The sequence below is a fragment of the Myxine glutinosa genome, unplaced genomic scaffold (genome assembly GCF_964187855.1).
Source record: "Myxine glutinosa unplaced genomic scaffold, kmMyxGlut1.1 SCAFFOLD_2101, whole genome shotgun sequence".
NCBI classification, from domain to species: Eukaryota; Metazoa; Chordata; class Myxini; order Myxiniformes; family Myxinidae; genus Myxine; species Myxine glutinosa.
In genome coordinates this window covers 29545-42410 of record NW_027618196.1, presented here as the reverse complement: position 1 = coordinate 42410, position 12866 = coordinate 29545, and the positions used below count along the sequence as shown (strand labels likewise).

General features: G+C 49.3%; 1 protein-coding gene across 2 annotated transcripts in view; it reads left to right on the top strand.

Annotated features, from left to right (window-relative positions):
* LENG8 (leukocyte receptor cluster member 8) overlaps positions 1 to 12866 on the top strand; it is a gene marked incomplete at its 5' end in the record, with an annotated part of 44021 nt that overhangs the window by 29894 nt on the left and 1261 nt on the right. For both annotated transcript variants that reach the window (XM_078769336.1, XM_078769334.1), the window contains 3 exon segments: positions 1190 to 1258; positions 10065 to 10194; positions 11179 to 11386. In XM_078769336.1, coding sequence (XP_078625462.1) covers positions 1190 to 1258; positions 10065 to 10194; positions 11179 to 11386 — 407 coding nt within the window.

Below are 12866 nucleotides of genomic sequence, written 5' to 3'. Positions count from 1 at the left end.
CTAACCAATCACTGCTCTTTGCGGTGGGGCCTCACGGACCTGCCTTTGTGATGTGGCGGCTGATGGTGTCATTGGCGGTGTTTAATGTCCTGTTTCCTGCTACTTTTATTTAGTGTTTATTTTAGGTGTGGATTGCATGGCTGGTGTGGTGTGTGTCATAAGGAACAAGGGGGAAAGTACAGAGGTGCTTACATGCAGGGGATTAATTACCCTTAATCCCTAACTAATTAACATAACCCCACTCCTCGTCATGGGGACAAAGATACACTCTTACACGACATCTGGTCTAAACGGATCCCTACTTATGGTACATGGCGGTGCTTCTTCATCGCGACATACGGAGCATGGTAATCTATACACTTCTACCTGGACTAAGGTATTTCATTGCCTACCCCCCACAAACGTAACAATACCTTCATTACTCCATAATAGTTGTAATGCAAGATGCCCATTTTGGATCTAAGCCTTATTTGAGAAGATTGACGAAGTATATACAATGTGAAACTTTATAATTTGGTAACTGATTAGAATGACGTGTTTTTAATCTGTTGGTCATATTACTGTTTTTCTAGTGTTTTCATTATTACCTAAGGTATGTTTTCACTCCTGTCTGTTTATGTGTGTGTTTGTTTTTTGTTTGTTTGTGAACACAATATCTCAAAATGTTGTGGACGGATTAGGACGAAATTTGGCAGAGATGTAGCGTCTGCCACAAGGACGAAATGATTAGATTTTGGTGAAGATTCGGATCTGGCTACTCTAATTTTTAAAGTGATTCTTCACCATTGGGAGATGCGCCAAAAACGATACATCGCAGGATATCTCAAAATGTTGTGGACAGATTTGGACGTAACTTGTTGGACAAGTTGTGTGTGTGACAAGGAAGAATCTTCAATTTCGGTGAAGATCTGGATCCGGATCCAGCTAGTAGAATTTTTAAAGTGATTCTTCACCATTGAGTGATTTGGCCAACCAGGTGGAGGTATGCTCTCTACTGAGTGCCGTTATAGTTGTGCATGTTTTTTTCTGATCCATATCTTGACACATTCTGTTGTGAAAACTAACTGTCTCTTCACAAAGGTGCTTAATATCATTTTGTATTTGCTTTGATCTCATGGCACCTTACGATGGCATTTGAATATCTTGGCATCTTGTGAGCACACGTATTTTTCTGTCTTTTATCACTTAGGTGCAATGTGTGAGGACGGAGTTCACGGTAGAGGTCTATGAAACGCATGCCCGGATAGCACTGGAAAAGGTAAAACTGATCACTTATTCATTTTTCCTGATTTTATCTTGGTCCTTGGCTTTATTTCCTGTGTTGCAGCAATTGTTAAAAAGTAAAAACATGTGCTATAGCATAAACTTACAATTACTATATCTGATCACTGTCCAATTTTTGTTTTACCAGTTTTTAATTTTGGTAGGAAAGTTGTCCTTTCTAATCGTGGGACTAGAAACAAAATGTTAAGCATTTAAAATGGAATAACCTTTTTGTGGGACACCTTGTATCTGGAAACGCAACTGTTGGAATTTCCGAGAGAGATTATAAACACAGCCGTGAACAAGTGATGGGCTATAACATTTGGTTTTGGCAAGTTTGATTGTGACAGGTTTGTTTGGGACATAGTAGGTTCAGCTTTGATCCTTCCCCTCCCAAAATAGGTATTTGCTTTCTTCTCAGAGACTACACACTCAATTCCAATGAAACCTGACCACAACGTTCATCACCCATGATGTACCAAAGTTTGTTCACAACATTTAAAAAATCTGGGTCTGGGTGGGGGTGGGGGGTGGGCGCTTACGAAGGGGGTTTCCACCAAAATATGTATTTGCTCTCTTCTCTAAACTACACACACAATTTCGACAGAACTTGACTACAACCTTCATCACCATCTAGAGTGTCTGTGGGGTGTTTGAGTGACTGATGCTTCTGATCCAGGTGAGCTTCAGGATCCACAGTCCTAATTTTAGCTCACCTTGAAAGTAGTTCCGGGGATCTTATGGGATTGCTCGTTTTCAGTTCGTAAAAACGTGCAACTTCTCCGAAACTGCTGATGGGAAATTTGACCCAACTTGGCTTAAATTATATTTGGTATGTTTCAACTGGTTTGTTCATGGCATTATAAAAATCGGGGACCTAGGGTCAACGTGTGTCCAGGTTTGACACCCCCAAAATAGGTACTTGCTTTCTTCGCTGAAACTGCACACACTTTTGATGAAACCTGACCACAACCTTCATCAACTATGGTGTCCCAAAGTTTGCCCATGGCATTCGAGAAATCTGTTTCGAGGGGTGGTCTATGGCGTGAGGCTGCCCCTTAAAATAGGTATTTTTTTTGTGCTTATCCTTTAAAGTCTTATGATTGCATTGGTATGATTCTGCATGCTACCCTGTCTCCTAGCAACCATTGATATTGGTTCATAGTACTGTGCTACTGTTTAAAATACCTTTAGTTGGTGTAGTATACAGCTTTAATACCCTGCACTCACAAAGCGAAGAGTGGGGTTAAGCAATCGGTGTGTGCGTATGTGTGCCGTGTGCCGTGTCTGCATTTAAAAAATTCATTTTCTCGGCAACTGTTGGTCCGATTGACACAAATTTTACCATAGAATGCCTTTTTATTCATAATTATGACGTCATAGGTCACGTGGTGTGGACGCAATCTTGGAAAAATGTTACACCTCTATAGCTCCCAAACCGCTCAATGGAAAAAATTTAAACATGGCTCATTGTCAAGTACTCACCATGGGGAATAAGATATGTTGATTGTGATATCATCGATGCCTTAATTATGACGTCTTAATTCGACAAGTACAACGCTTGATCTGATCAGTATGAATAAAACAAAAATTCCTCTGCAAATGTTCGTCCGATGGACACTAAATTTTCAGAATATGTGCGGCGGCTCCTGTAGAATTTTAAAATGATAATTATAACGTCATAGGGCACATGGTACAGACGCCATCTTGGAAAAATCGAAAAAAGTTGCACCTCTATATCTCCGAAACCGCTCCATGGAAAAAATTTAAACAAGTACAGATACATTCAAAGTACACCGCTCCCATGCCAGATAAATAACATAATACTGCCATGCAGCTCATCGAGACTGTATTGGGAGGGAGAGGTGTGCAATAATTGATGGATTAATTGCAAAATTAAAATCAATAAATAATGATCATAAAATATTTTCTCAATCAATTGGCCAATAGCATACCTAAACCACCGCTCATTGTCAAGTTCTTAATTAATCGCTAATAATTAAACAACTCCTCAATTAATTGGTTAATCAAAAAACAAAAAATACCGTTTTTGTCAAAGTACTTGCTCACTATTGTGCCAAATTTCAGCTTCCTAGCTCAAAGGATGGCTGAGATATAGCCCAGACAAACAAGAAAGCAAGAAAACACAAACAAAAACAAACAACCAGAGTGAAAACTGAGTACTCCCTTTCAGCGTGTGTCACTGCCGAGCCCCCTTCGGTGCCCGGCAATGACGTTTTGCAATGCCTGAAGATGGCATAGGAAAGGTGCGGTGTACAACAACCAGAGTGAAAACTGAGTACTCCCTTTCAGCATGCGTGAGCCCCCTTCGGTGCCCGGCAATGACGTTATGCAGCGCCTGGAGATGGCATAGGAAAAGAGCGGTGTACAACATGGCTCATTGTCAAGTACTCCCCTTGGGGAATAAGATATGTTAATGATGATGTCATAGGTGCCTCCATTATGATGTTGAAGGAGCTGTGCTCCAACTCGAATCGAAAGAATGGACGCGACAAAAAGCTGGAATTCGTCCGAGTTTCTTTATTGCATCAAATCAACTCGGGCACTCTGAAAAGCCCGTTTATCGGGCAGCATTATATACAAGCACTCGAATATCTCATGCCGGAGCGTTTGCCCTTAAATGGCGTGACTGGGCGTGTCTGGGAGACCTGGGCGAGTCTGGACATGCCCGGGAACGGCGAGACTGGGTGTCGCCGGACGGGCCGGGCGTGCCTGGACATGCCCGGGAACGGCGAGACTGGGTGTCGCCGGACGGGCCGGGCGAGCCCGGGAAAGGCGAGTCCGGGAATGCCCGGGAAAGGCGAGACTGAGCGTCTCTGGGCGAGCACGGCACAGCGATCGCTCCGTGGTTGCGTCCTCGGCAGGTGTAAGGCGATTGTGTATGTTCAGCGGCAACCGCTACACACGCCCCCCCAGAATCGACTTGCACCGGCAGGGTCAATTTAAGGGGGGTCCTGATGACCCGGCCGAAGCGACCCCTGGAGGGTTGTGGGGGGGGGGGTCCGGTGTGGGGGTGGGTGGTCGAGCGGGAGGCACCGTGGACGGGGGGCGGCCTCACCGCGGAGGAAGGGCCAACCGTGGTGGTTGGTCGATGTCCACGTGCGCCGGCTTGAGGCAGTCCACCGAAATCCGGTCCGACCTGCCGCCGACGTCGATGACGAAGGACTTGTCGTCCCGTCGCACGACCCGGAAGGGTCCGTCGTACGGCGGCCTGAGTGGCCCCCGGTGTGCGTCATGACGCACAAAAACGTACTCCGCTGTGCGAAGCGCTGGGGGGACGTAGGCCTGGGGGTCACCGTGGTGTGACGCTGGCACGGGGGCAAACCGTCGGGCGGTCTCCTGGCGGTCCGAGCGCTGGCGAGCTGCGGACCAGGGACTGGTAGCGTCGGGCACGAATTCGCCCGGGACGCGTAGCGGCTGGCCGTAGACCAGCTCGGCGGTGGACGCCCGGAGGTCCTCCTTGGGGGGCCGTGCGGAGGCCCAAAAGGACCCACGGTAGCCGGTCGGTCCAGCCGCCATCCTGAAGGCCGGCCATGAGCGCGGCCTTCATGGAAAGGTGGAACCGCTCGCACAACCCGTTGGCCTGGGGGTGGTAGGCCGTGGTACGGTGGAGCCTGACCCCTAGGTTGCAGGCGACCGCGCCCCACAGCTCGGAGGTGAACTGCGGCCCGCGGTCCGAAGAGATGTCCGCCGGTGCACCGAAACGGGCGACCCAGGTGGCGATGAAAGCCTGCGCCACGTCGGCGGTGGTGGTGGAGACGAGGGGAACGGCCTCCGGCCACCTGGTGGTCCTGTCCACCATGGTGAGCAGGTGTGTGAAACCCCTTGATGGGGGGAGTGGGCCCACCAGGTCCACGTTGACATGGTCGAAACGCCGTTCGGGCACGGTGAAAGGTGCCAGCGGGGCCTGGGTGTGTCGGTGGACCTTGGCCTGTTGGCAGGCCGTGCAGGTGCTGGTCCAATCGCGGACATCCCGTCGAAGGCCGTGCCAGACGAATCGCGCCGACACCAGCTTCTGGGAAGCTTTCCGGCCCGGGTGGGAAAGGCCGTGGAGGGAGGCGAAGATGCGGCGTTGCCAGGTAACGGGCACGATGGGGCGAGGCTGGCCTTGGGAGACGTCGCAGAGCAGGACAGTGTCCACGAAGGGGACGTCGGCCAGGCGGAGGCCCGTGTCCGCCGCCCGGAGGGCTTGCATCGTGGTGTCGGTGGTCTGGTCAGCCGCCATAAGCGCGAAGTCCACGCCGAGGTGGACCGCGTTCGCGCTGGCCCGAGAAAGACAGTCGGCCATGGCGTTGTTTTTGCCGGCGACGTGCCGGATGTCCGTGGTAAACTCAGACACGGCGGAGAGGTGGCGCTGCTGGCGGGCCGACCACGGCTCTGTGACTTTGGCCATTGCGTAAACCAACGGCTTGTGGTCGACGAAAGCCGTGAAGGGTCGGCCCTCCAGGAGGTGGCGGAAATGGCGAACGGCCAGGTGTAGACCGAGGAGCTCGCGGTCAAACGTGCTATATTTGAGCTCGTTCGGCCGGAGTTGCCGGCTGAAAAAAGCGAGTGGCTGCCAAACCCCGTTCACCCATTGCTCATGTACGGCGCCCACCGCGTAGTCGGAGGCATCCATGGTGAGGGCGATGGGAGCGTTGAGCACCGAGTGAGCGAGCAGTGTTACGTCGGCGAGGGCCCGCTTTGAGCTTGTAAATGCCGCGTCCATGGCTGCGGACCAGACGACGTCGTGTTTGGCCGGCTTGCCCCGGAGGGCTTCGTAGAGGGGCCGCATGAACTGAACAGCGCGGGGCACGAAGCGGTGATTGAAAGTCACCATTCCGAGGAACTCCTGCAGGGTCTTGATGGAGCGGGGACGTGGAAACGCGGTGATGGCCTCGACCTTGGTAGGCAGCGGCACGGCCCCGTTCTTGGTGATGTGGTGGCCCAAAAAATCAACGGCCGTCGTGCCGAAGTGGCATTTGGCCGGGTTGACGATTAGGCCGTGCTCGCTGAGGCGCCCGAACAGTGTTCGGAGGTGGAGGAGGTGCTCGGCCCGGGACGCGCTGGCGACGAGGATGTCGTCCAGGTAGACGAAGAGGAACGGCAGGTCGCGCAGCACGCCGTCCATCAAGCGCTGGAACGCCTGAGCCGCGTTCTTGAGGCCAAATGGCATTCGAAGGAATTCGAATAAGCCGAACGGCGTGATGACGGCCGTTTTGGGGACGTCGGCCGGCCTGAAAGGTACCTGGTGGTATCCCCGTATCAAATCGATCTTCGAAAAAATGACCCGTCCTGCCAAACGGGCGGAGAAGTCTTAAATGTGCGGGATCGGATACCTGTTGGGGGTGGTAACGTCGTTAAGGCGGCGGTAGTCGCCACATGGGCGCCAGCCACCCCCCGGCTTCGGTATGATGTGTAGTGGCGAAGCCCACGCGCTATCGGAGCGCCGCACGATGCCGAGGTGTTCCAAAGCGTCGAACTCGGCTTTGGCCACGGCGAGCTTGGCTGGGTCGAGGCGGCAGGCTCTGGCGTAGACCGGCGGGCCCGTAGTGGGTATGTGGTGCTCGATACCATGTCGTACCGCGACGGCCGAAAACTTCGGTCGCGTGAGGGCCGGGAACTCCGCGAGCAGGCGAGCAAACTCGTTCGCCGCTGGGAAGGCGCATGCTAGCTCGGTCGGCATGGAGCTGCTCAACGTGCATGCCAGGGAGCTGAAGGTCTCGGCGTTGACGAGCCGACGCCGTTTGACGTCAACCAGCAGCCCGTGTGCGCAGAGGAAGTCGGCGCCCAGCAGAGCCATGGGCACGCTTGCGGTCACAAAAGTCCAATGAAAGCGCTGGATGCCGAAGCAGAGGGTGACATTGCACGGGCCGAAGGTGCGGATGGCCGATCCGTTGGCCGCCACCAAGGGGGGGCCGCAAACCGCGGACTGCCTGTCCTGATCGGAGGCGGGTATGACACTCAGTTGGGCGCCGGTGTCGCACAGGAAGCGCCGTCCAGACGCTTTGTCCCTGATAAAAAGTAAGTTGCCCGTGTGGCCGGCGCTCATGGCTGGTAATGAACGCCGGCCCGGCCGTTTCTCGACTTGCCGAAAGTGCACGGGGGTCGGCATGTCCGGGCATTTTGTCCGAACCTGGCATGGTTCAAAAGCCCGTGGTAGTAACACCACGCCTGGTCAGGTGTAGGCCCCGGTCGTCGTGCTGGAGGCGGTCGGCGCGGCGTAGCGGCCGCCAATTGCGCCGGCAGTTCGGCCGCCGACCGTGCCGGGTGCTCGGGCGCCATGGGCGTTGCTTCGGACAGCGGCGGGCTCCAGGTCGCTGCCCCGATGCGTTGGCCTGCCGAGGAGATCTTGTCGGCTTCCCTGGCGAGGGCGCGGGGATCCGTGATCTGCGTGCTTGCCAGGGCGAGGCGTACCTGGCTAGGCAGCTGACGGAGGAACAGCTCTTGAAAAAGAAAATCCGGGGCGTGCTCCCCAAGCAACGAGAGCATGTAATCCATTCGCTCGGATGGGCGCGTGTCGCCGAGCTCGGGCAGGTCGAGTAGGCGCCGTGCGCGTTCCGCCGATGAGAGGGCGAAAGCGTCGAGGAGGAGCTTCTTGATCGCGCCGTACTTGTCAGCGGCTGGCGGGTGCTGGAGGAGGCTGAGGGCGCGGGCCGCGGTGGCTGAGCCGAGTGCTGCTACCACATGATGGAAGCGGGTGTCGTCGGCGGTGATGCCTCGCAGGGCGAACTGGGAGTCCGTCTGGGCGAACCAAACCGCCGCGTGAGCCTCCCAGAAGGTAGGCAGTTTGAGGGCAACTGCCGTGTCCATGTCGGTAGGTCACCAATGAAGGAGCTGTGCTCCAACTCGAATCGAAAGAATGGACGCGACAAAAAGCTGGAATTCGTCCGAGTTTCTTTATTGCATCAAATCAACTCGGGTACTCTGAAAAGCCCGTTTATCAGGCAGCATTATATACAAGCACTCGAATATCTCATGCCGGAGCGTTTGCCCTTAAAAGGCGCGACTGGGGTTGTCCGGGAGACCTGGGCGAGTCTGGACATGCCCGGGAACGGCGAGACTGGGTGTCGCCGGATGGGCCGGGCGTGCCTGGATATGCCCGGGAACAGCGAGACTGGGTGTCGCCGGATGGGCCGGGCGAGCCCGGGAAAGGCGAGTCCGGGCATGCCCGGGAAAGGCGAGACTGAGCGTCTCCGGGCGGTCTGGGCGAGCCCGGCACAGCGATCGCTCCGTGGTTGCGTCCTCGGCAGGTGTAAGGCGATTGTGTATGTTCAGCGGCAACCGCTACAATGTCATAATTTGACAAGTACAATGCTTGATCTGATCAGTATGAAAAAAAAAATTGCTCTGTAACTGTTAGTCTGATGAACACTAAATTTTCAGAATATGAGCGGCTCCTCCTGTAGAATTATTCTCATGATAATTATGACCTCGTTGGTCACGTGGTACAGGCGCCATCTTGGAAAAATCGAAAAAAGTTGCACCTCTATATCTCCGAAACCACTCCATGGAAAAAATTGAAATTTGGCTCAATGTCAAGCACTCCCCTTGGGGAATAACGTGTGTTAATGATGATGTCATCAGTACCGTAATAATGAAGTCATAATTTGTCAAGGACAACGCTTGATTTGATCAGTATGAATTTTTCTCTGCATTTCTTGGACCGATTGACACGACATTTTCACCATAGGAACGCCTCCTTCTGTAGAATATTTTAATGATAATAATGACGTCATAGTTCAGCGAAAATCTTTGAAAATATTCTCCTCTTAAACTGCTTAACCGATCAATGCAAATCTTTAACTAATTGATCAACTACCCATGGGAAATATAGTTTGATAAAAGTGGCATCATCAGTCACTGGTCTGCCAGCCATATTGGATTAAAAAAAAAAAATCCTTAAAAATTCATTCTCAAGACTGCGCAGGGTAAGTATTCTATGAATACCATCTAGTTACCCTCGCCAGAGGAGACGGTATTGCATTTGAGTCCGTTTGTCTGTTTGTTTGTCCGCACAGAATAAATCTGATTTTCTCTGCAACCATTGGTTCGATTGACAGGAAATTTTCACCATAGGTGCAACTCCACTTGTAGAATTTTTTAATGATAATTATGACGTCATCAGTCACGTGGTTCGGCCGCCATCTTGGAAAAATCGAAAACTTTGCACCTCTATATCTCGGAAAGCGCTGAATAGAGAAAATTGAGACATGGCGCATTGTAAAGAACTCTCCATGGGGAATAAAATATGTAAATGCTGATGTCATAGGTGCCTCCATTATGACGTCATAATTCGACAAGTGCAAAACTTCATCCTATCAAGATGAAATTTCTTGAGCATAATCTAGGAATAAATTAGTTTAGAAAAAAAATAATGACGTCATTGATCACGTGGTTCGGCCGCCGTATTTGTTTTAACACAAAAGCCAAAAAAACCAATGAAAATACATCCTGGCGAGGGTTTGCAATCTCTGATTGCTCTTTCTTGTTCTCTTTGTATTTAATTAGGTCAGGTTTGGTTGTGTAAGGTTTCTGAACATCAGCTGCCAAGAAATGCATTTTGGATTTATAACACTGGCTTTGGGGAAAATCTTTTTTGCTATATGCACTGCATTCATGGAACACGTCTTGTTCGTGCAGCGAGGAGTACCAGTAGTTTTCAACCAGTATCACACTTTGTTGTTATTGCTTTACCTCAGTGGTGGGTATGTTTGTGGAGTCGAAGACTGAAGACTCAGTTATGTATTTAGTTTGATGTAAAAACCTTTTTACTGTCCTTCATGCACTTTCTCTTCCAGGGTGATCGTGAGGAATTCAACCAGTGCCAGGCGCAGCTGAAAGCACTGTACACTGACAACATATTTGGAAGTACTAACGAGTTTCTGGCCTACCGGATACTATACTACATTTTCACCAACAATTCTGGAGGTGAGAGTCCTTGGGCAATCACTGCATCAGTGTTGTAGAACCATCTTTCTGCATTGTACGGGATAACAAAAATGGCCAATGCTTTCGTAAAAGGAAAGATGTAGGTTAACCTTTAACGAACGAGTTTTGAGGTTCGTGTGAATTATTAGGTGTGAGCAGAAAAGTATTTGAGCAAAGTCTCGTATTTGTGGTTGCCAACCAGATTATTGTGTCCAATCATAGTCCGACTCTTGTTTTCGTCGACAGTGCCTTGATCGTTCGTTTTGTATCACCTACGTTGCATTCCTTGCAGACTGATAAGGGAACTGCTGAATGTGATGGAGATGTTTATCCAGACTATAATTCATGGACCGGTGTGTGTTTGTCACACTACTCCTCCGACATACAGTTCTGAGCCGATTACATCCAAACTTACTACATAGGAACAGCATGACCAAATTACTGTCGAGGGGTGTTTTTGTCTCTTCTTCGGTGGTCTCGGAAGACGGAGAGAAGGGACACACAGCCCCCCACCCCATGCCACTCCCCACTCCCGTAAGGAGCGGGTCCTTCTAGTTGGAGATAATTTGGTGTATTCTGCAGCCTCCTACATCTGATAGATTGGCTGTGGATTGGCTGTAGACTGTGGATGATCAGCAGGCAATTTGTCACCATTGAGCTAAAGATTCTTTAATGTTTAGCCGAAGAATCGATAATAGTTTTTGTTCTCTGCAGAAGTTGAGATTCATGGAAGAGTTAAATGGTAAAAGCAAGCTAATGTAATGATGGATGGGCAGACGTAAATTTGGATGGCTGACGTAGCTATGTCGACCGGTCCTGCGTGCATTTCAGTTTCGCACGATGTTAATCGAGTCCTGTAATGTCAAGCTGTCCTTCAGGAGGTTTTTAGTTACTTCGGTTTTGTCTTGTGTGGTGGGGTATGTTTTATTTGTTGCATATCCAAACTATGAACTAACTACCTTTCCTCTGTGCACGTGCGTGCAGACTTGACAACTGCTCTGTCATTTTTGACGAAGGAGATGAAGGACGATGCCTGTGTAGCCTATGCACTCCGTGTTCGAAATGCGTGGGCACTGGGGAACTACCACAGGTTTTTCAGGATCTACAGGGAAGCACCTTGTATGGCTGGCTACTTGATTGACATGTTTTTGGATCGGGAACGCAAGGCCGCAGTGAAAGCAATGATCAAATCGTACGTCACACAGAGTCTGCGTTCGTTATGTTCAATTTTTTTTAAATCTTTCCGCACGTTTCCTTCTTCCATACTTTCTACTCTTTCGCTTTTGCTTCTCGTTATACTTTCCCTTATTAATGCCTTCCATTCTTTCCCCGATTGTTTTCTTGTATCACTTACCTTTTCTTTTTCAACTATACTTTCTTTGAGGCCATCTAAATAGTTATGTACATGAAATGGAAAATGGCAAAAATGCACACTATTGGTAAGAAAAGGGGAGGGCCTATTGCATTGCGAAAAGACCATAAAGCTTGAAGAGTAAGAAGGGAAGGAACGGAAATGTATTGGACGTGTACATAGGTGTTGCAGTCTCGAAAATATAATTTTGCCATGTTTGCATATGTATTTTGTAGATAAACCCCTTTCTAAAGTTAATGCAATTGCACAAACCCATTGTTCTTTTGGTTTTTATTTTTAACAGGTTTTTAAAGACCAAACTTCACTTTCAGGGAAATTAATGGCTAAAAATTAAGCGGTGTCAATTTGTTTGTAAGCCAAATTATTTTGTCTAAAAGCTTTCACAGCGATGCATTAATAGAATAGGGACAAAATCAGTTTGTAGGTAAAGCATATTTTTCTAATATCCTGGTGGTTAAAGATAAAATGAAGAGGTATTGTTTGCTGGTTTGGCATTTTTAGCTCTAAGCTCTTAGTGAGTGAGCAGGTATACAATGGTAGTAGGTGTTAGAAATTTGTTGTCCCGCATTTAATTGGCGTTCATTGCAACTGAAAACAATCGTTATTTCTCGTGACGTTAAATATGAGCAATAATAACGAGGAGTAACTGCTCGATCTCACCTCCTCTTTCTTGACTCTTGGTATTTTGACAAGCTTGATTGATGAAACTGAAACCTTTGGTTATCATGCATTCGCCGCAATGAACACGCAGGCAAGTACACTTATCCAATCTGCCTGACACATTACTTTGTTCCTCCCCAATTCTCCTTTCTCACACTTGCGGAATCCCCTCTTCCGTTCCGATTTCTTTAATTAGTGGGCACATAAAGTTTTGATCCTTGCACTCTTATTCTTTCTTCTTCTTGTTCGCCTTAGACTGTAAACTAGCTCTAACCATGGTCACGATCTGGAAAACGAAAAAAAAAAAAATTGTTGCATCACGAGTCATGTTGCATCACATCACATCACGACCCTGTCTTTTGTTATATTTTTGGGGCTATTGTCTTGAGTCTGACATTAATGTGCAAAGTTCTACAGCTGTGTCACTTCTGCATGTTTTTGTAATAAAAAATGCTGCTGCACAGGTAAGTGAAATCGAGGTAGGTGTGAAATGTAGACTCGTTCTGTTGTGCAGTTTTCGTAATGCGTCTTGCCATATGTGGGTGTTGATTAAATAACTGTATTGTCGTGTCTTTCTCCATTCCCTTTACCCTTTTGAAATGCTAACTTTTTGTTTTGTTTTTATTCTTCTTTTCCTGCC